Source organism: Tetranychus urticae, chromosome 1, assembly GCF_039701765.1.
Source record: "Tetranychus urticae isolate SD_2017Ah chromosome 1, NJAU_TeUrti_SD_1.0, whole genome shotgun sequence".
Classification (NCBI taxonomy): Eukaryota; Metazoa; Arthropoda; class Arachnida; order Trombidiformes; family Tetranychidae; genus Tetranychus; species Tetranychus urticae.
Window position 1 is genome coordinate 3,796,927 of NC_142958.1, and position 20,504 is coordinate 3,817,430.

A 20,504-nucleotide genomic window follows, 5' to 3' on the forward strand; every position below is an offset into this window, starting at 1 on the left:
AGTTGAACGAATATTGAAAAAATAATTCTATTAAAAATTTAATATGAAATATGATAACCATTGTCCTGTAAACCCGAATTAATTCTCCTTGAAATTAAATCCACTAATGAAGTTAGATATTCCTATGGAGAATTTTGCACAATTCGACTGAGACGCCGCCTATCGGCAGAATGATAAGTAGGAGATTGTCCAGATTTAGGCTTTCTATTGATTGACTGGCCAGTTTTTCATCGTTTTTTAACCCGTAAAATGGTTCTTGGACTAACATGCGTCAATTTAGCACAATTTTTTATATTATTTGAAATATTTTTCAACACAAAACAAACTTCATTTCTTTTCCTCTCATTTTCACTCGAAGGGTACATTTTAAACACATTTGTTTATGAAAATTTATCATATTAGCCCGCTTCAAGTGCATTAATATAATCTCTTTATGATCCAATATCAAGATAAAAAATTAGATCAAAAATATCAAATCATTGAGAAAAGATATTACAATTCAAAGTAAAAATTGTGAAGTGACAGTTTCTCTGCTCGCTTGTGTACAAATAATTTCAAACGTATCTAATCCTAAGCTTCGTATTTGTGTATGTATTCGTATAGGTGTTAACATAAGACCAAAATTTTGTTCCAGTAGCTGGTAATTAATAGAAATATTTGGGTTAACAATGCGTTGTATTATTCATATCAATGAATCATCCGTTTCAAATTGAAACCTTTTGCTTCGATTGGAATCGGTATGTTTAAACATTTTGCCTTTTCATGCTAGTTCCAAAGCCTTAAAACTGGACTAGTTTTGAAATATCTCAATAAAAATGGTTCAATTTTGATTTCAAGAAATATCATAAATTGCTCAAAACACAGTCACAAAGATGATAGGAAAAAACAGGAACTCGTGGATTAAAACGCATTTGTAAAATGACACCATTACAATAATAGATACAGAAACAAATAGGTACTGTATAATAAGTGCTTATCAAAGTATCAACGTTCTTTTTTATTGACTTTTGTCTTGCTAGAAAGCTATGTTAATTTCTGCACAGTAAGAGGAGCTAACAATTTATTCATCAAAATTTCAATCCTATTTACTAGATGTACAGATGTATAGTTGTAAAATCCTTGAAAAATTCATCACTAGTTAGTCAAATGAACTAGATCAACAATGAATTTATCCACGTCTACATTCAGAGGAAATCAAATCTGGATAAATAATTGGATCAATTATTTTGCCAAAACACTGGAAAATTTTGAGCAGATGGAATATAACAAACAAAATTAACATGAGTTAAATAGTATAAAAAGCCTCAAAAAAACGATTAAGATATCAGTTGAAAAAGTATCAACAAGAAATCAAAACATGAATATAAAACTATTAACTTTGTGCCTCGTAGCAATAACAGCGTTTAACGTTGTTGATGCAAACAGCTTATCGAGATGGAATCCTTTGGACATGGCTTTAAAAATGCCGCTGAACCTTTTTGGTAGTCACAAGAAAACTAACTCTGGATCAGCTTCTTCCTCAGCCGCAGCAACGGCAGCTTCAGATTCAACATCGGGTCAAAAACCAACACACAATAACTCTGGATCTCATGGAAAATCACCTGCACCAGCATCAAATACTGGGTCAGGATCATCTGGCTCAGGATCAAGACAAGGATCTAGTTCATCAGGTTCAGGATCATCTGGTTCAGGTTCATCGGGATCAGTAGCTTCAGACTCATCATCTGCACCTGCACTAGCATCAAATACTGGATCGCGCTCATCATCATCAGCAGCAGCTTCAGACTCATCATCTGCACCTGCACCAGCATCAAATACTGGATCAGGATCATCATCAGCAGCTTCAAGTTCAGCAGCAGCAGCATCAGCAGCATCAGCTTCAGATTCATCATCAGGACCAACAAAAACAACAACAACAACATCAACCAGTAACTCACCTAACTCAGCATCATCAGGATCAGGTTCAGGATCATCAGCAGCAGCTTCAGGTTCAGGATCATCTGGCTCAGGTTCATCAGGACAAGGATCTGGTTCATCAGGTTCAGGATCATCTGGTTCAGGTTCATCAGGATCAGCAGCTTCAGGATCAGCAGCATCAAGTTCAGCAGCAGCAGCTTCAGACTCATCATCTGCACCTGCACCAGCATCAAATACTGGATCAGGATCATTATCAGCAGCTTCAAGTTCAGCAGCAGCAGCATCAGCAGCATCAGCTTCAGATTCATCATCAGGACCAACAAAAACAACAACAACAACATCAACCAGTAACTCACCTAACTCAGCATCATCAGGATCAGGTTCAGGATCATCAGCAGCAGCTTCATCAGGAGCAGCAGCAGCTTCAGGTTCAGGATCATCTGGCTCAGGTTCATCAGGACAAGGATCTGGTTCATCAGGTTCAGGATCATCTGGTTCAGGTTCATCAGGATCAGCAGCTTCAGGATCAGCAGCATCAAGTTCAGCAGCAGCAGCTTCAGACTCATCATCTGCACCTGCACCAGCATCAAATACTGGATCAGGATCATTATCAGCAGCTTCAAGTTCAGCAGCAGCAGCATCAGCAGCATCAGCTTCAGATTCATCATCAGGACCAACAAAAACAACAACAACAACATCAACCAGTAACTCACCTAACTCAGCACCATCAGGATCAGGTTCAGGATCATCAGCAGCAGCTTCATCAGGAGCAGCAGCAGCTTCAGGTTCAGGATCATCTGGCTCAGGTTCATCAGGACAAGGATCTGGTTCATCAGGTTCAGGATCATCTGGTTCAGGTTCATCAGGATCAGCAGCTTCAGGATCAGCAGCATCAAGTTCAGCAGCAGCAGCTTCAGACTCATCATCTGCACCTGCACCAGCATCAAATACTGGATCAGGATCATCATCAGCAGCAGCATCAGCAGCATCAGCTTCAGATTCATCATCAGGACCAACAAAAACAACAACAACAACATCAACCAGTAACTCACCTAACTCAGCATCATCAGGATCAGGTTCAGGATCATCAGCAGCAGCTTCATCAGGAGCAGCAGCAGCTTCAGGTTCAGGATCATCTGGCTCAGGTTCATCAGGACAAGGATCTGGTTCATCAGGTTCAGGATCATCTGGTTCAGGTTCATCAGGATCAGCAGCTTCAGGATCAGCAGCATCAAGTTCAGCAGCAGCAGCTTCAGACTCATCATCTGCACCTGCACCAGCATCAAATACTGGATCAGGATCATCATCAGCAGCTTCAAGTTCAGCAGCAGCAGCATCAGCAGCATCAGCTTCAGATTCATCATCAGGACCAACAAAAACAACAACAACAACATCAACCAGTAACTCACCTAACTCAGCATCATCAGGATCAGGTTCAGGATCATCAGCAGCAGCTTCATCAGGAGCAGCAGCAGCTTCAGGTTCAGGATCATCTGGCTCAGGTTCATCAGGACAAGGATCTGGTTCATCAGGTTCAGGATCATCTGGTTCAGGTTCATCAGGATCAGCAGCTTCAGGATCAGCAGCATCAAGTTCAGCAGCAGCAGCTTCAGACTCATCATCTGCACCTGCACCAGCATCAAATACTGGATCAGGATCATCATCAGCAGCTTCAAGTTCAGCAGCAGCAGCATCAGCAGCATCAGCTTCAGATTCATCATCAGGACCAACAAAAACAACAACAACAACATCAACCAGTAACTCACCTAACTCAGCATCATCAGGATCAGGTTCAGGATCATCAGCAGCAGCTTCATCAGGAGCAGCAGCAGCTTCAGGTTCAGGATCATCTGGCTCAGGTTCATCAGGACAAGGATCTGGTTCATCAGGTTCAGGATCATCTGGTTCAGGTTCATCAGGATCAGCAGCTTCAGGATCAGCAGCATCAAGTTCAGCAGCAGCAGCTTCAGACTCATCATCTGCACCTGCACCAGCATCAAATACTGGATCAGGATCATCATCAGCAGCTTCAAGTTCAGCAGCAGCAGCATCAGCAGCATCAGCTTCAGATTCATCATCAGGACCAACAAAAACAACAACAACAACATCAACCAGTAACTCACCTAACTCAGCATCATCAGGATCAGGTTCAGGATCATCAGCAGCAGCTTCATCAGGAGCAGCAGCAGCTTCAGGTTCAGGATCATCTGGCTCAGGTTCATCAGGACAAGGATCTGGTTCATCAGGTTCAGGATCATCTGGTTCAGGTTCATCAGGATCAGCAGCTTCAGGATCAGCAGCATCAAGTTCAGCAGCAGCAGCTTCAGACTCATCATCTGCACCTGCACCAGCATCAAATACTGGATCAGGATCATTATCAGCAGCTTCAAGTTCAGCAGCAGCAGCATCAGCAGCATCAGCTTCAGATTCATCATCAGGACCAACAAAAACAACAACAACAACATCAACCAGTAACTCACCTAACTCAGCATCATCAGGATCAGGTTCAGGATCATCAGCAGCAGCTTCATCAGGAGCAGCAGCAGCTTCAGGTTCAGGATCATCTGGCTCAGGTTCATCAGGACAAGGATCTGGTTCATCAGGTTCAGGATCATCTGGTTCAGGTTCATCAGGATCAGCAGCTTCAGGATCAGCAGCATCAAGTTCAGCAGCAGCAGCTTCAGACTCATCATCTGCACCTGCACCAGCATCAAATACTGGATCAGGATCATCATCAGCAGCTTCAAGTTCAGCAGCAGCAGCATCAGCAGCATCAGCTTCAGATTCATCATCAGGACCAACAAAAACAACAACAACAACATCAACCAGTAACTCACCTAACTCAGCATCATCAGGATCAGGTTCAGGATCATCAGCAGCAGCTTCATCAGGAGCAGCAGCAGCTTCAGGTTCAGGATCATCTGGCTCAGGTTCATCAGGACAAGGATCTGGTTCATCAGGTTCAGGATCATCTGGTTCAGGTTCATCAGGATCAGCAGCTTCAGGATCAGCAGCATCAAGTTCAGCAGCAGCAGCTTCAGACTCATCATCTGCACCTGCACCAGCATCAAATACTGGATCAGGATCATCATCAGCAGCTTCAAGTTCAGCAGCAGCAGCATCAGCAGCATCAGCTTCAGATTCATCATCAGGACCAACAAAAACAACAACAACAACATCAACCAGTAACTCACCTAACTCAGCATCATCAGGATCAGGTTCAGGATCATCAGCAGCAGCTTCATCAGGAGCAGCAGCAGCTTCAGGTTCAGGATCATCTGGCTCAGGTTCATCAGGACAAGGATCTGGTTCATCAGGTTCAGGATCATCTGGTTCAGGTTCATCAGGATCAGCAGCTTCAGGATCAGCAGCATCAAGTTCAGCAGCAGCAGCTTCAGACTCATCATCTGCACCTGCACCAGCATCAAATACTGGATCAGGATCATCATCAGCAGCTTCAAGTTCAGCAGCAGCAGCATCAGCAGCATCAGCTTCAGATTCATCATCAGGACCAACAAAAACAACAACAACAACATCAACCAGTAACTCACCTAACTCAGCATCATCAGGATCAGGTTCAGGATCATCAGCAGCAGCTTCATCAGGAGCAGCAGCAGCTTCAGGTTCAGGATCATCTGGCTCAGGTTCATCAGGACAAGGATCTGGTTCATCAGGTTCAGGATCATCTGGTTCAGGTTCATCAGGATCAGCAGCTTCAGGATCAGCAGCATCAAGTTCAGCAGCAGCAGCTTCAGACTCATCATCTGCACCTGCACCAGCATCAAATACTGGATCAGGATCATCATCAGCAGCTTCAAGTTCAGCAGCAGCAGCATCAGCAGCATCAGCTTCAGATTCATCATCAGGACCAACAAAAACAACAACAACAACATCAACCAGTAACTCACCTAACTCAGCATCATCAGGATCAGGTTCAGGATCATCAGCAGCAGCTTCATCAGGAGCAGCAGCAGCTTCAGGTTCAGGATCATCTGGCTCAGGTTCATCAGGACAAGGATCTGGTTCATCAGGTTCAGGATCATCTGGTTCAGGTTCATCAGGATCAGCAGCTTCAGGATCAGCAGCATCAAGTTCAGCAGCAGCAGCTTCAGACTCATCATCTGCACCTGCACCAGCATCAAATACTGGATCAGGATCATTATCAGCAGCTTCAAGTTCAGCAGCAGCAGCATCAGCAGCATCAGCTTCAGATTCATCATCAGGACCAACAAAAACAACAACAACAACATCAACCAGTAACTCACCTAACTCAGCATCATCAGGATCAGGTTCAGGATCATCAGCAGCAGCTTCATCAGGAGCAGCAGCAGCTTCAGGTTCAGGATCATCTGGCTCAGGTTCATCAGGACAAGGATCTGGTTCATCAGGTTCAGGATCATCTGGTTCAGGTTCATCAGGATCAGCAGCTTCAGGATCAGCAGCATCAAGTTCAGCAGCAGCAGCTTCAGACTCATCATCTGCACCTGCACCAGCATCAAATACTGGATCAGGATCATCATCAGCAGCTTCAAGTTCAGCAGCAGCAGCATCAGCAGCATCAGCTTCAGATTCATCATCAGGACCAACAAAAACAACAACAACAACATCAACCAGTAACTCACCTAACTCAGCATCATCAGGATCAGGTTCAGGATCATCAGCAGCAGCTTCATCAGGAGCAGCAGCAGCTTCAGGTTCAGGATCATCTGGCTCAGGTTCATCAGGACAAGGATCTGGTTCATCAGGTTCAGGATCATCTGGTTCAGGTTCATCAGGATCAGCAGCTTCAGGATCAGCAGCATCAAGTTCAGCAGCAGCAGCTTCAGACTCATCATCTGCACCTGCACCAGCATCAAATACTGGATCAGGATCATCATCAGCAGCTTCAAGTTCAGCAGCAGCAGCATCAGCAGCATCAGCTTCAGATTCATCATCAGGACCAACAAAAACAACAACAACAACATCAACCAGTAACTCACCTAACTCAGCATCATCAGGATCAGGTTCAGGATCATCAGCAGCAGCTTCATCAGGAGCAGCAGCAGCTTCAGGTTCAGGATCATCTGGCTCAGGTTCATCAGGACAAGGATCTGGTTCATCAGGTTCAGGATCATCTGGTTCAGGTTCATCAGGATCAGCAGCTTCAGGATCAGCAGCATCAAGTTCAGCAGCAGCAGCTTCAGACTCATCATCTGCACCTGCACCAGCATCAAATACTGGATCAGGATCATCATCAGCAGCTTCAAGTTCAGCAGCAGCAGCATCAGCAGCATCAGCTTCAGATTCATCATCAGGACCAACAAAAACAACAACAACAACATCAACCAGTAACTCACCTAACTCAGCATCATCAGGATCAGGTTCAGGATCATCAGCAGCAGCTTCATCAGGAGCAGCAGCAGCTTCAGGTTCAGGATCATCTGGCTCAGGTTCATCAGGACAAGGATCTGGTTCATCAGGTTCAGGATCATCTGGTTCAGGTTCATCAGGATCAGCAGCTTCAGGATCAGCAGCATCAAGTTCAGCAGCAGCAGCTTCAGACTCATCATCTGCACCTGCACCAGCATCAAATACTGGATCAGGATCATTATCAGCAGCTTCAAGTTCAGCAGCAGCAGCATCAGCAGCATCAGCTTCAGATTCATCATCAGGACCAACAAAAACAACAACAACAACATCAACCAGTAACTCACCTAACTCAGCATCATCAGGATCAGGTTCAGGATCATCAGCAGCAGCTTCATCAGGAGCAGCAGCAGCTTCAGGTTCAGGATCATCTGGCTCAGGTTCATCAGGACAAGGATCTGGTTCATCAGGTTCAGGATCATCTGGTTCAGGTTCATCAGGATCAGCAGCTTCAGGATCAGCAGCATCAAGTTCAGCAGCAGCAGCTTCAGACTCATCATCTGCACCTGCACCAGCATCAAATACTGGATCAGGATCATCATCAGCAGCAGCATCAGCAGCATCAGCTTCAGATTCATCATCAGGACCAACAAAAACAACAACAACAACATCAACCAGTAACTCACCTAACTCAGCATCATCAGGATCAGGTTCAGGATCATCAGCAGCAGCTTCATCAGGAGCAGCAGCAGCTTCAGGTTCAGGATCATCTGGCTCAGGTTCATCAGGACAAGGATCTGGTTCATCAGGTTCAGGATCATCTGGTTCAGGTTCATCAGGATCAGCAGCTTCAGGATCAGCAGCATCAAGTTCAGCAGCAGCAGCTTCAGACTCACCATCTGCACCTGCACCAGCATCAAATACTGGATCAGGATCATCATCAGCAGCTTCAAGTTCAGCAGCAGCAGCATCAGCAGCATCAGCTTCAGATTCATCATCAGGACCAACAAAAACAACAACAACAACATCAACCAGTAACTCACCTAACTCAGCATCATCAGGATCAGGTTCAGGATCATCAGCAGCAGCTTCATCAGGAGCAGCAGCAGCTTCAGGTTCAGGATCATCTGGCTCAGGTTCATCAGGACAAGGATCTGGTTCATCAGGTTCAGGATCATCTGGTTCAGGTTCATCAGGATCAGCAGCTTCAGGATCAGCAGCATCAAGTTCAGCAGCAGCAGCTTCAGACTCATCATCTGCACCTGCACCAGCATCAAATACTGGATCAGGATCATCATCAGCAGCTTCAAGTTCAGCAGCAGCAGCATCAGCAGCATCAGCTTCAGATTCATCATCAGGACCAACAAAAACAACAACAACAACATCAACCAGTAACTCACCTAACTCAGCATCATCAGGATCAGGTTCAGGATCATCAGCAGCAGCTTCATCAGGAGCAGCAGCAGCTTCAGGTTCAGGATCATCTGGTTCAGGTTCATCAGGACAAGGATCTGGTTCATCAGGTTCAGGATCATCTGGTTCAGGTTCATCAGGATCAGCAGCTTCAGGATCAGCAGCATCAAGTTCAGCAGCAGCAGCTTCAGACTCATCATCTGCACCTGCACCAGCATCAAATACTGGATCAGGATCATCATCAGCAGCTTCAAGTTCAGCAGCAGCAGCTTCAGACTCATCATCTGCACCTGCACCAGCATCAAATACTGGATCAGGATCATCATCAGCAGCATCAAGTTCAGCAGCAGCAGCTTCAGACTCATCATCTGCACCTGCACCAGCATCAAATACTGGATCAGGATCATTATCAGCAGCTTCAAGTTCAGCAGCAGCAGCATCAGCAGCATCAGCTTCAGATTCATCATCTGCACCTGCACCAGCATCAAATACTGGATCAGGATCATCATCAGCAGCAGCATCAGCAGCATCAGCTTCAGATTCATCATCAGGACCAACAAAAACAACAACAACAACATCAACCAGTAACTCACCTAACTCAGCATCATCAGGATCAGGTTCAGGATCATCAGCAGCAGCTTCATCAGGAGCAGCAGCAGCTTCAGGTTCAGGATCATCTGGCTCAGGTTCATCAGGACAAGGATCTGGTTCATCAGGTTCAGGATCATCTGGTTCAGGTTCATCAGGATCAGCAGCTTCAGGATCAGCAGCATCAAGTTCAGCAGCAGCAGCTTCAGACTCATCATCTGCACCTGCACCAGCATCAAATACTGGATCAGGATCATCATCAGCAGCAGCATCAGCAGCATCAGCTTCAGATTCATCATCAGGACCAACAAAAACAACAACAACAACATCAACCAGTAACTCACCTAACTCAGCATCATCAGGATCAGGTTCAGGATCATCAGCAGCAGCTTCATCAGGAGCAGCAGCAGCTTCAGGTTCAGGATCATCTGGCTCAGGTTCATCAGGACAAGGATCTGGTTCATCAGGTTCAGGATCATCTGGTTCAGGTTCATCAGGATCAGCAGCTTCAGGATCAGCAGCATCAATTTCAGCAGCAGCAGCTTCAGACTCATCATCTGCACCTGCACCAGCATCAAATACTGGATCAGGATCATCATCAGCAGCAGCATCAGCAGCATCAGCTTCAGATTCATCATCAGGACCAACAAAAACAACAACAACAACATCAACCAGTAACTCACCTAACTCAGCATCATCAGGATCAGGTTCAGGATCATCAGCAGCAGCTTCATCAGGAGCAGCAGCAGCTTCAGGTTCAGGATCATCTGGCTCAGGTTCATCAGGACAAGGATCTGGTTCATCAGGTTCAGGATCATCTGGTTCAGGTTCATCAGGATCAGCAGCTTCAGGATCAGCAGCATCAAGTTCAGCAGCAGCAGCTTCAGACTCACCATCTGCACCTGCACCAGCATCAAATACTGGATCAGGATCATCATCAGCAGCTTCAAGTTCAGCAGCAGCAGCATCAGCAGCATCAGCTTCAGATTCATCATCAGGACCAACAAAAACAACAACAACAACATCAACCAGTAACTCACCTAACTCAGCATCATCAGGATCAGGTTCAGGATCATCAGCAGCAGCTTCATCAGGAGCAGCAGCAGCTTCAGGTTCAGGATCATCTGGCTCAGGTTCATCAGGACAAGGATCTGGTTCATCAGGTTCAGGATCATCTGGTTCAGGTTCATCAGGATCAGCAGCTTCAGGATCAGCAGCATCAAGTTCAGCAGCAGCAGCTTCAGACTCATCATCTGCACCTGCACCAGCATCAAATACTGGATCAGGATCATCATCAGCAGCAGCATCAGCAGCATCAGCTTCAGATTCATCATCAGGACCAACAAAAACAACAACAACAACATCAACCAGTAACTCACCTAACTCAGCATCATCAGGATCAGGTTCAGGATCATCAGCAGCAGCTTCATCAGGAGCAGCAGCAGCTTCAGGTTCAGGATCATCTGGCTCAGGTTCATCAGGACAAGGATCTGGTTCATCAGGTTCAGGATCATCTGGTTCAGGTTCATCAGGATCAGCAGCTTCAGGATCAGCAGCATCAAGTTCAGCAGCAGCAGCTTCAGACTCACCATCTGCACCTGCACCAGCATCAAATACTGGATCAGGATCATCATCAGCAGCTTCAAGTTCAGCAGCAGCAGCATCAGCAGCATCAGCTTCAGATTCATCATCAGGACCAACAAAAACAACAACAACAACATCAACCAGTAACTCACCTAACTCAGCATCATCAGGATCAGGTTCAGGATCATCAGCAGCAGCTTCATCAGGAGCAGCAGCAGCTTCAGGTTCAGGATCATCTGGCTCAGGTTCATCAGGACAAGGATCTGGTTCATCAGGTTCAGGATCATCTGGTTCAGGTTCATCAGGATCAGCAGCTTCAGGATCAGCAGCATCAAGTTCAGCAGCAGCAGCTTCAGACTCATCATCTGCACCTGCACCAGCATCAAATACTGGATCAGGATCATCATCAGCAGCAGCATCAGCAGCATCAGCTTCAGATTCATCATCAGGACCAACAAAAACAACAACAACAACATCAACCAGTAACTCACCTAACTCAGCATCATCAGGATCAGGTTCAGGATCATCAGCAGCAGCTTCATCAGGAGCAGCAGCAGCTTCAGGTTCAGGATCATCTGGCTCAGGTTCATCAGGACAAGGATCTGGTTCATCAGGTTCAGGATCATCTGGTTCAGGTTCATCAGGATCAGCAGCTTCAGGATCAGCAGCATCAAGTTCAGCAGCAGCAGCTTCAGACTCATCATCTGCACCTGCACCAGCATCAAATACTGGATCAGGATCATCATCAGCAGCAGCATCAGCAGCATCAGCTTCAGATTCATCATCAGGACCAACAAAAACAACAACAACAACATCAACCAGTAACTCACCTAACTCAGCATCATCAGGATCAGGTTCAGGATCATCAGCAGCAGCTTCATCAGGAGCAGCAGCAGCTTCAGGTTCAGGATCATCTGGCTCAGGTTCATCAGGACAAGGATCTGGTTCATCAGGTTCAGGATCATCTGGTTCAGGTTCATCAGGATCAGCAGCTTCAGGATCAGCAGCATCAAGTTCAGCAGCAGCAGCTTCAGACTCACCATCTGCACCTGCACCAGCATCAAATACTGGATCAGGATCATCATCAGCAGCTTCAAGTTCAGCAGCAGCAGCATCAGCAGCATCAGCTTCAGATTCATCATCAGGACCAACAAAAACAACAACAACAACATCAACCAGTAACTCACCTAACTCAGCATCATCAGGATCAGGTTCAGGATCATCAGCAGCAGCTTCATCAGGAGCAGCAGCAGCTTCAGGTTCAGGATCATCTGGCTCAGGTTCATCAGGACAAGGATCTGGTTCATCAGGTTCAGGATCATCTGGTTCAGGTTCATCAGGATCAGCAGCTTCAGGATCAGCAGCATCAAGTTCAGCAGCAGCAGCTTCAGACTCATCATCTGCACCTGCACCAGCATCAAATACTGGATCAGGATCATCATCAGCAGCAGCATCAGCAGCATCAGCTTCAGATTCATCATCAGGACCAACAAAAACAACAACAACAACATCAACCAGTAACTCACCTAACTCAGCATCATCAGGATCAGGTTCAGGATCATCAGCAGCAGCTTCATCAGGAGCAGCAGCAGCTTCAGGTTCAGGATCATCTGGCTCAGGTTCATCAGGACAAGGATCTGGTTCATCAGGTTCAGGATCATCTGGTTCAGGTTCATCAGGATCAGCAGCTTCAGGATCAGCAGCATCAAGTTCAGCAGCAGCAGCTTCAGACTCATCATCTGCACCTGCACCAGCATCAAATACTGGATCAGGATCATCATCAGCAGCAGCATCAGCAGCATCAGCTTCAGATTCATCATCAGGACCAACAAAAACAACAACAACAACATCAACCAGTAACTCACCTAACTCAGCATCATCAGGATCAGGTTCAGGATCATCAGCAGCAGCTTCATCAGGAGCAGCAGCAGCTTCAGGTTCAGGATCATCTGGCTCAGGTTCATCAGGACAAGGATCTGGTTCATCAGGTTCAGGATCATCTGGTTCAGGTTCATCAGGATCAGCAGCTTCAGGATCAGCAGCATCAAGTTCAGCAGCAGCAGCTTCAGACTCATCATCTGCACCTGCACCAGCATCAAATACTGGATCAGGATCATCATCAGCAGCAGCATCAGCAGCATCAGCTTCAGATTCATCATCAGGACCAACAAAAACAACAACAACAACATCAACCAGTAACTCACCTAACTCAGCATCATCAGGATCAGGTTCAGGATCATCAGCAGCAGCTTCATCAGGAGCAGCAGCAGCTTCAGGTTCAGGATCATCTGGCTCAGGTTCATCAGGACAAGGATCTGGTTCATCAGGTTCAGGATCATCTGGTTCAGGTTCATCAGGATCAGCAGCTTCAGGATCAGCAGCATCAAGTTCAGCAGCAGCAGCTTCAGACTCACCATCTGCACCTGCACCAGCATCAAATACTGGATCAGGATCATCATCAGCAGCTTCAAGTTCAGCAGCAGCAGCATCAGCAGCATCAGCTTCAGATTCATCATCAGGACCAACAAAAACAACAACAACAACATCAACCAGTAACTCACCTAACTCAGCATCATCAGGATCAGGTTCAGGATCATCAGCAGCAGCTTCATCAGGAGCAGCAGCAGCTTCAGGTTCAGGATCATCTGGCTCAGGTTCATCAGGACAAGGATCTGGTTCATCAGGTTCAGGATCATCTGGTTCAGGTTCATCAGGATCAGCAGCTTCAGGATCAGCAGCATCAAGTTCAGCAGCAGCAGCTTCAGACTCATCATCTGCACCTGCACCAGCATCAAATACTGGATCAGGATCATCATCAGCAGCAGCATCAGCAGCATCAGCTTCAGATTCATCATCAGGACCAACAAAAACAACAACAACAACATCAACCAGTAACTCACCTAACTCAGCATCATCAGGATCAGGTTCAGGATCATCAGCAGCAGCTTCATCAGGAGCAGCAGCAGCTTCAGGTTCAGGATCATCTGGCTCAGGTTCATCAGGACAAGGATCTGGTTCATCAGGTTCAGGATCATCTGGTTCAGGTTCATCAGGATCAGCAGCTTCAGGATCAGCAGCATCAAGTTCAGCAGCAGCAGCTTCAGACTCATCATCTGCACCTGCACCAGCATCAAATACTGGATCAGGATCATCATCAGCAGCAGCATCAGCAGCATCAGCTTCAGATTCATCATCAGGACCAACAAAAACAACAACAACAACATCAACCAGTAACTCACCTAACTCAGCATCATCAGGATCAGGTTCAGGATCATCAGCAGCAGCTTCATCAGGAGCAGCAGCAGCTTCAGGTTCAGGATCATCTGGCTCAGGTTCATCAGGACAAGGATCTGGTTCATCAGGTTCAGGATCATCTGGTTCAGGTTCATCAGGATCAGCAGCTTCAGGATCAGCAGCATCAAGTTCAGCAGCAGCAGCTTCAGACTCATCATCTGCACCTGCACCAGCATCAAATACTGGATCAGGATCATCATCAGCAGCAGCATCAGCAGCATCAGCTTCAGATTCATCATCAGGACCAACAAAAACAACAACAACAACATCAACCAGTAACTCACCTAACTCAGCATCATCAGGATCAGGTTCAGGATCATCAGCAGCAGCTTCATCAGGTTCATCAGGACAAGGTTCTGGTTCATCAGCTGCGTACACAAAGTACACTAATGAAGCCGGTAAAACTTGCGTTTGCTACTGAATTATTTCTCAAAGCATTCATGTCAATAAAATTTGATTATTAGCATAAGATTAGCAGTCTTATTTTATTTTAAATAGTTCAATATAAGTTCTTTGTTGATTTAGACTCGGTTTCAAAGTTGAAATTCTAATACAGTGAAGTATCAGTAATTTTGACTTTCTTGAAAAAACAAAAAAGCAATTTCACGGACAGAATCTCTTTCATTAAAATGAAAACAAAAAATAACACTTTTGTATGGGCTGCACATGAATTTAGTCGCAATTACTGGTACCTTACTTTATATGCTTCGCACTGTATGCAGCGATCACTCAGAAAATGTACCACTGCGGAAATATAATACACTGTAGCTTATTATCACTATTTATTGATTAGTCAATTTTATGATTTTCAATCTCACTTAATAGAACTAGTTTTATCCAGAGTTTCATTTTAAATTGATTTCTGGAGTTTCTTGATCAAACTTTCACGAACAAAAGTTGAATTAAGCTCATCGGAAACGAGACAAATTGAAATTAAATTTAACAAAATCGAAATCTATCTATACCTCTCCTCAGAAGGGACCATTGAAAAATTTATGTGCATTTTCTGAGTGATCACTGTAAGTATTATACATTGTATATAATTGTATATAATATATACTACTTATAACTTTTGATTTTTATAATATTCAGTCAGCAGAATTTCGCAAATTGAAGAATCATAAATCATAATCTCAATGACATTCAAGGTCATTGACCTCTTATTGACTTCTGAATCTCTTTTTCTGAAATGGCAAACTTTTTCGAATCGGTTGATGCTGTGACATTTCAATAACTTATACCGTCAAAAATTTCTACCAAAAAGCTTGGGTTAACTGAACGTACATAAAGATCCATTTGAATTGATATGAACAGTGTGAACATTGTTGGTAATGCTCGATAATTCCAGCCAATCTCAATATGGCTTATCACTATTTTCTTTTTATTAGCTATGTTCTGATTTCTTATTTCGATTGTAAACGAATCTCTTGAGTGATCTTTCAACGAAAACTAGAAATCTTTTTTAGCAAAATAAAATTTCATAAAAATAAATGTGAAATAAAAAACAGTTAAATTGATTCGAAATTGAGATGGAACATCATGTTAACGAGATAAGAAAACGGGTTAATGTATGGTCACATCAAGACGGAAACGAGATGACAAGACAAAGCTATCAATTAATATCTCGCGGAAGATTGAAAGTACATGGAATGCATTTAGAGTTTTTACTTTGAATTTTCAACTTGTTAAAAGATTTCGAAAAAGTAATCTAAGTTTGCTACTAAAAGTCAGGAGTGATTCATGATAAATAGTCAGTACACAACTATGCACTCGGCGAACCTTTTCGAACCTTCTGTTCATTTGCTACTCAAAAGACGACGAACTATATTGTTTGTTATTAAGACGAATTCAATGACATACTAATCATTGAAATCGGTTCGGATGGCCTCGGGTACCTCCCCTGAGAGTATATCAATATCATTTGATAAGTTGAATGGGTTCGTTCAAAATTCAAAGTAAAAAATCTTCAAGCATTCCATGTAGTTTCAATCTTCCTCAAGATATTAATTGGTAGTCTTTTCTTGCCATCTCGTTTCCGTCTTGATCAGGCCATACATTAACAGGTTCCTATTAATCTGTTCAAACTTACAAGTGATAACTTCGAGACTATTTAAATGAACCAGATAAACTCAATTTCAGGTGCATAAAAAATTTTCGGACCACAATTAAAACCGCAATTGAATTGATTTACTTCAAGATTTTCACTTTCCATTTGAGCCAATCTATTTAAACTCTCGTTCCTTGGGGCATAATAGGTTAACCACAATAATCTGAGTAACATTCAACTTTTTTTTCATAATCTTGATGGTCTTTGTTGTGTCTTAATAATAACAGTAAATGGTGAAAGCAGTAACAAGAAACTCATATGCAGTTGTATCATGTTTAAAGTAGATTGTGATGATGAAGTAAAAGTAACAACGAGTCGAGACTTGATCAACTTGAATTGAGTGTGTAATGGTAACAACAACAACAATCTTGCAATTTATTGTCAAGACAAACAAACATTATCAAAAGACTCCCATGAGGTTGACTTGATAAAAACCTTTGAAAATCAAGTTTCTTTTCATTCTTTTATTCTTTGCTTTCTCTTTTCTTCAAAACAGCTTTTTCAATCGTAATACATCGCGATTTAACTGCAACAAGAAACAGTAAAAAGTAATTCCTTAAATCCATTAAAGATATACAAAGTGTACTGGTTAAGTCAAAGTGAATTAGACAAACAGAATCATCAGATTAACTCAAAATATAATAGTTATCGGATTTGAAAATACCAAAGATTTAACTTTAAGTCCATTGTGGATCAACTTGGAGCATTGATTTCACTAAATACAACAGTGATGTAGCATCAGATTGTTATGGTTTATTTCAAAAGATATTGATATTGAAAAGGTCAAAATTCAGAAATTTAACCGAAATCGAAAAAAAGGAAACTCGAACATTTACATCTAAATAGCCACGGCAAAAGGACGATAAATCCAAGATCCATTGATCCTCTAGACTATTTGAGATAAACCGATTCTTCAGACTCACTTTGTTCAGATCCGTTAATTTATTTCGGTTTGATTGAATTGTTCAAATTACTGATCGAAAATATCATTTAAAAATTTCGCAATTAAAAAAGTGCAAGTGGAACGATTGAGTTAGTCGCTGCAGCTTAAAATGAAGGAATTGTTATCTTGAACATAACTTTCGATCTGCAAATTCTTAGTTTTTGTGTTAAAGTCATGTTTTAATTCAGTCCTGGAAGTAACCCAAACAAGGTTTGCTGTTTTCGAGCTTCAACTGGTGAAGTGACAAATCCGTCTGGCTTTTAAAAAGCTATCCAGGGACAAGATGGAGTTGTCCTATGAGCTCGACATGAAGAGTCCAGAAATCCAGTGCTAAATATGTGTGTAGAAAACCTTGTTTCAGTCGGTCAAGCAGATAAGTTCACCTAAATGAGGTATTATTTTGACTTCTTAGATTAAAAATTTGCATCTTATTAATAATTTCAGTCTGTGAAATCGCTTTACTTTACATCACATCAGTTATTAAATACATTTTCGTCATCGCTTTTAAACAAATGATTACCTGTCAGTTTAATGATAGTGTTTAATTATTGTGTCATTTGGTTTTTCTCTTTTTGTATTTGACTCTTTCGTACTTCCTATCGATTCCTTCTTTACCTTAAACTGTGATCATTTCGTAAATCAATGTCAAATAAAATACGATTCGTGTTGCATCTGTTATAAAAATCAATTTTCAACATGGCTTGATCATAGATTAACGATGATTGATTACAAATAACCAGTACCAACTCAAACCTTCCCAGATCAACCAATTTTAACTCTGATTCCATTTTAATTTGAATTATTCTACTATTTTCTATGTATTTTAATGATAAAACACGGTTTATAGAATCAAAATTATCGTAAAAACTTTTTTAACTAGAATTTCACCAACGTTTGCCAATTTCTCTTCACCGGCAGATCTTTACAATAAATATTTTAAATTATATTAATTAATCCAACCGCTTTAATTTTTGGATTCATATTTGAATGAGGAAAGGCTCTTGCTCCTGAATTTAAATACACTATTCGTTCCTGAACACCGCATTGGTAACTTCTCGATTATTCAAATATATTCTTTACAGCAAAAGAAAACAACAATTTAAGATTTTAATGATATGCAGCTAACTCTAAAATAGGATACAACTGCAAATAAATTACATCAATTGTACCTAAAGGGCAGCAGCACCGGAAATAATTTCAATCAACTCTCTGGTAATAACCGCTTGTCTTGTTCTGTTGAATGACAGAGTTAGTTTCTGGATCATTTCACCTGAAAAAAAAGATGAAAACAAAAATGGTTAACGAGTTCATTATTTCAAAAAAATAAAGATATCAAATAAAGGAAATTCTACTAACCGGCGTTCTTGCTGGCATTGTCCATAGCAGTCATTCTTGAGCTCTGCTCAGAGCAAGCATTTTCTTTCATGGCATAGAAGATTAAACTAGCCAAGGAATATTCATGGTACGATCTCAAGACATCAGCATCCAAGCTATCGTAAAGCTCAATTTTAGGACAGTTAGAGATGGCAGCCATTGAATAAACAGGTAACTCAGAGATAGCATAAGAGACTACAGACCTAAAAGACGAAACAAAAATTTATTAGTTTAATGAAATTATTATAATGATAATTTTAGCAAATAATACTCACTTGAATCGATTGTAAATAAGAATTCCTTGCTCAAACTCATTTCCACTTTGGATTATGCTATTGGCTACTTCGATAGCGTCACCGAATGTAGGTGGTCTCTTTCCAAAATCATTGAACATCAAAATAACATTGTCTTTGAATTGTCTAAAGAAGGAAAATATGCAAAGTTGGGTTTAGAAAATTTGCAAATCCTTTTTGTTGACAATACTCACTTTGCTAACATCAGCTTAGCTTTATCTCCAATGGTGACCAATTTAATGTTGGATGCATTTGGATCTGAAGCCATGATCGCTCGCACTTTTTTGGCTACACCAGAATGGACAGCACCACAAAGACCTCGATCAGAAGTTAAAGCTATTATTAATGTACCAGGAGATGAGGATTGTTCCTCTTTTGGTTGAAGTTCAGTGGCAGTGTAGAAAGCTAAAGATGAAAAGAATTAAATTGAGATGAGAATACTGAAACATATTATGAATTATATAAAAGGGCATAAATTCACCTTTTACACCATCTCCATAACCTCGGGCAACCTTCAAATCTCTTTCGGCTCTTGCATATTTAGCAGCTGAAACCATTTTCATACTTTGAGTAATCTTCTGGATATTTTTGACTGATTTCAACCGGAGACGGACTGTAAAAAAATAAGTCGAGTAACCGAATAAATATAATGTGCATAGAAATGGTTAAAACAGATTAAATAAATTAAAAACTTACTGTCTTTGAGGGTTGCCATTCCTCTGACTTGGCTATAAGATGAATCAAAAACAATATTGATTAGTAACAAATTTATAACCTAAATAGAGAACAAAACTTACCTTCCATTGGTAACAGGAAGCGGCGAAATTATTAGTCGAGACGCTAAATTCAACATGATTAACTTAGAATATTAGCAATTAATTTTTAAGACTATCCGAAAATCAAAACACAATTAGCAAGGATGCAACCTCAAGGACAGATTTTCATTGAAATCTCATATAACAGAAATATGCTATTACACATGCTCCTTCTTGCAGCCCGCAATCTTCAAAATGTTGTCTGTACAAAACCGAGTCAACTTACTCAATTATTTCTTACAGTTATTATTTAGTTCATTAACCATTTTTATTTTTATCGTCATGAAGAATATGATGAAGCTACGTCATGAACAGTCAACATGGATTTAGCTTGCTTACTGGCGTAAGCTTCATTTTAAGTGCTGCCGCTATCAGTTGGCTACATTTGTGAAAACTTTAATTCATATGCAACAGAAAACAATTAATTGAAAGCATAACACAATAATAAAAACACAGGCATGGAACGAGTTTGCATGAGGCGATATAATGAAAGATCATTTGAATCGAATGGGTTACCTGTTCGGCAGTTATCTTCAACAGGGCCTGATGAATGTCCATTGTTTACATTCTCAACAACCAAAGCAAATGGGTTTTTACTCTTTTTTTCTTGCTTTGATGGAGCAACGGTATCATCATCGATTGTGTAAGGATAACGGAATAATAAACTGTCACCTCCAATAGAGCCAGCTTTAACCAGAAATATGCCAAGAAGAAATCCATCTCGATCCGGTGAGTTTGGACTAAAATCAGTTTTACTTCTGCTACAGATTTCAAAAACTCAGCATTTTGATCAACAAAAGGGTGGCAGAAAAGTTGAAGCACATCTCTTA

At 42.2% G+C, this 20,504-nt stretch overlaps 2 protein-coding genes across 2 annotated transcripts; one reads left to right on the top strand and one right to left on the bottom strand.

Moving 5' to 3' along the window:
* Positions 1-1,311: 1,311 nt before the first annotated feature.
* LOC149094406 (uncharacterized) lies at positions 1,312-14,611 on the top strand. Its single transcript, XM_089266324.1, has 2 exons — positions 1,312-8,735; positions 8,787-14,611. The coding sequence occupies exons 1-2, from the start codon at positions 1,358-1,360 to the stop codon at positions 14,561-14,563; spliced, it is 13,155 nt and encodes a 4,384-aa protein (XP_089122450.1). The 5' UTR covers positions 1,312-1,357; the 3' UTR covers positions 14,564-14,611.
* A 3,669-nt stretch (positions 14,612-18,280) lies between these two features.
* Positions 18,281-19,795, bottom strand: ATPsyngamma (ATP synthase, gamma subunit). The gene is made up of 7 exons (XM_015927856.3): positions 19,657-19,795; positions 19,556-19,587; positions 19,341-19,472; positions 19,054-19,264; positions 18,842-18,985; positions 18,549-18,769; positions 18,281-18,462 (listed from the first exon to the last, which is right to left on the bottom strand). The coding sequence occupies exons 1-7, from the start codon at positions 19,710-19,712 to the stop codon at positions 18,362-18,364; spliced, it is 897 nt and encodes a 298-aa protein (XP_015783342.1). The 5' UTR covers positions 19,713-19,795; the 3' UTR covers positions 18,281-18,361.
* Between the last annotated feature and the right edge of the window lie 709 nt (positions 19,796-20,504).

What these genes read in the sequence shown, in the direction of transcription:
- LOC149094406 (XM_089266324.1), top strand. Translation starts at nt 1,358, where the DNA reads ATGAATATAAAACTATTAACTTTGTGCCTCGTAGCAATAACAGCGTTT. An exon ending in AGGAGCAGCAGCAGCTTCAG is followed by an intron (nt 8,736 to 8,786) that starts GTTCAGGATCAT and finishes CTGGTTCATCAG; the next exon opens with GTTCAGGATCATCTGGTTCA.
- ATPsyngamma (XM_015927856.3), bottom strand. Translation starts at nt 19,712, where the DNA reads ATGTTGAATTTAGCGTCTCGACTAATAATTTCGCCGCTTCCTGTTACC. An exon ending in GCTAAGCTGATGTTAGCAAA is followed by an intron (nt 18,986 to 19,053) that starts GTGAGTATTGTC and finishes TTCCTTCTTTAG; the next exon opens with ACAATTCAAAGACAATGTTA. An exon ending in CTTATTTACAATCGATTCAA is followed by an intron (nt 18,770 to 18,841) that starts GTGAGTATTATT and finishes TTCGTCTTTTAG; the next exon opens with GTCTGTAGTCTCTTATGCTA.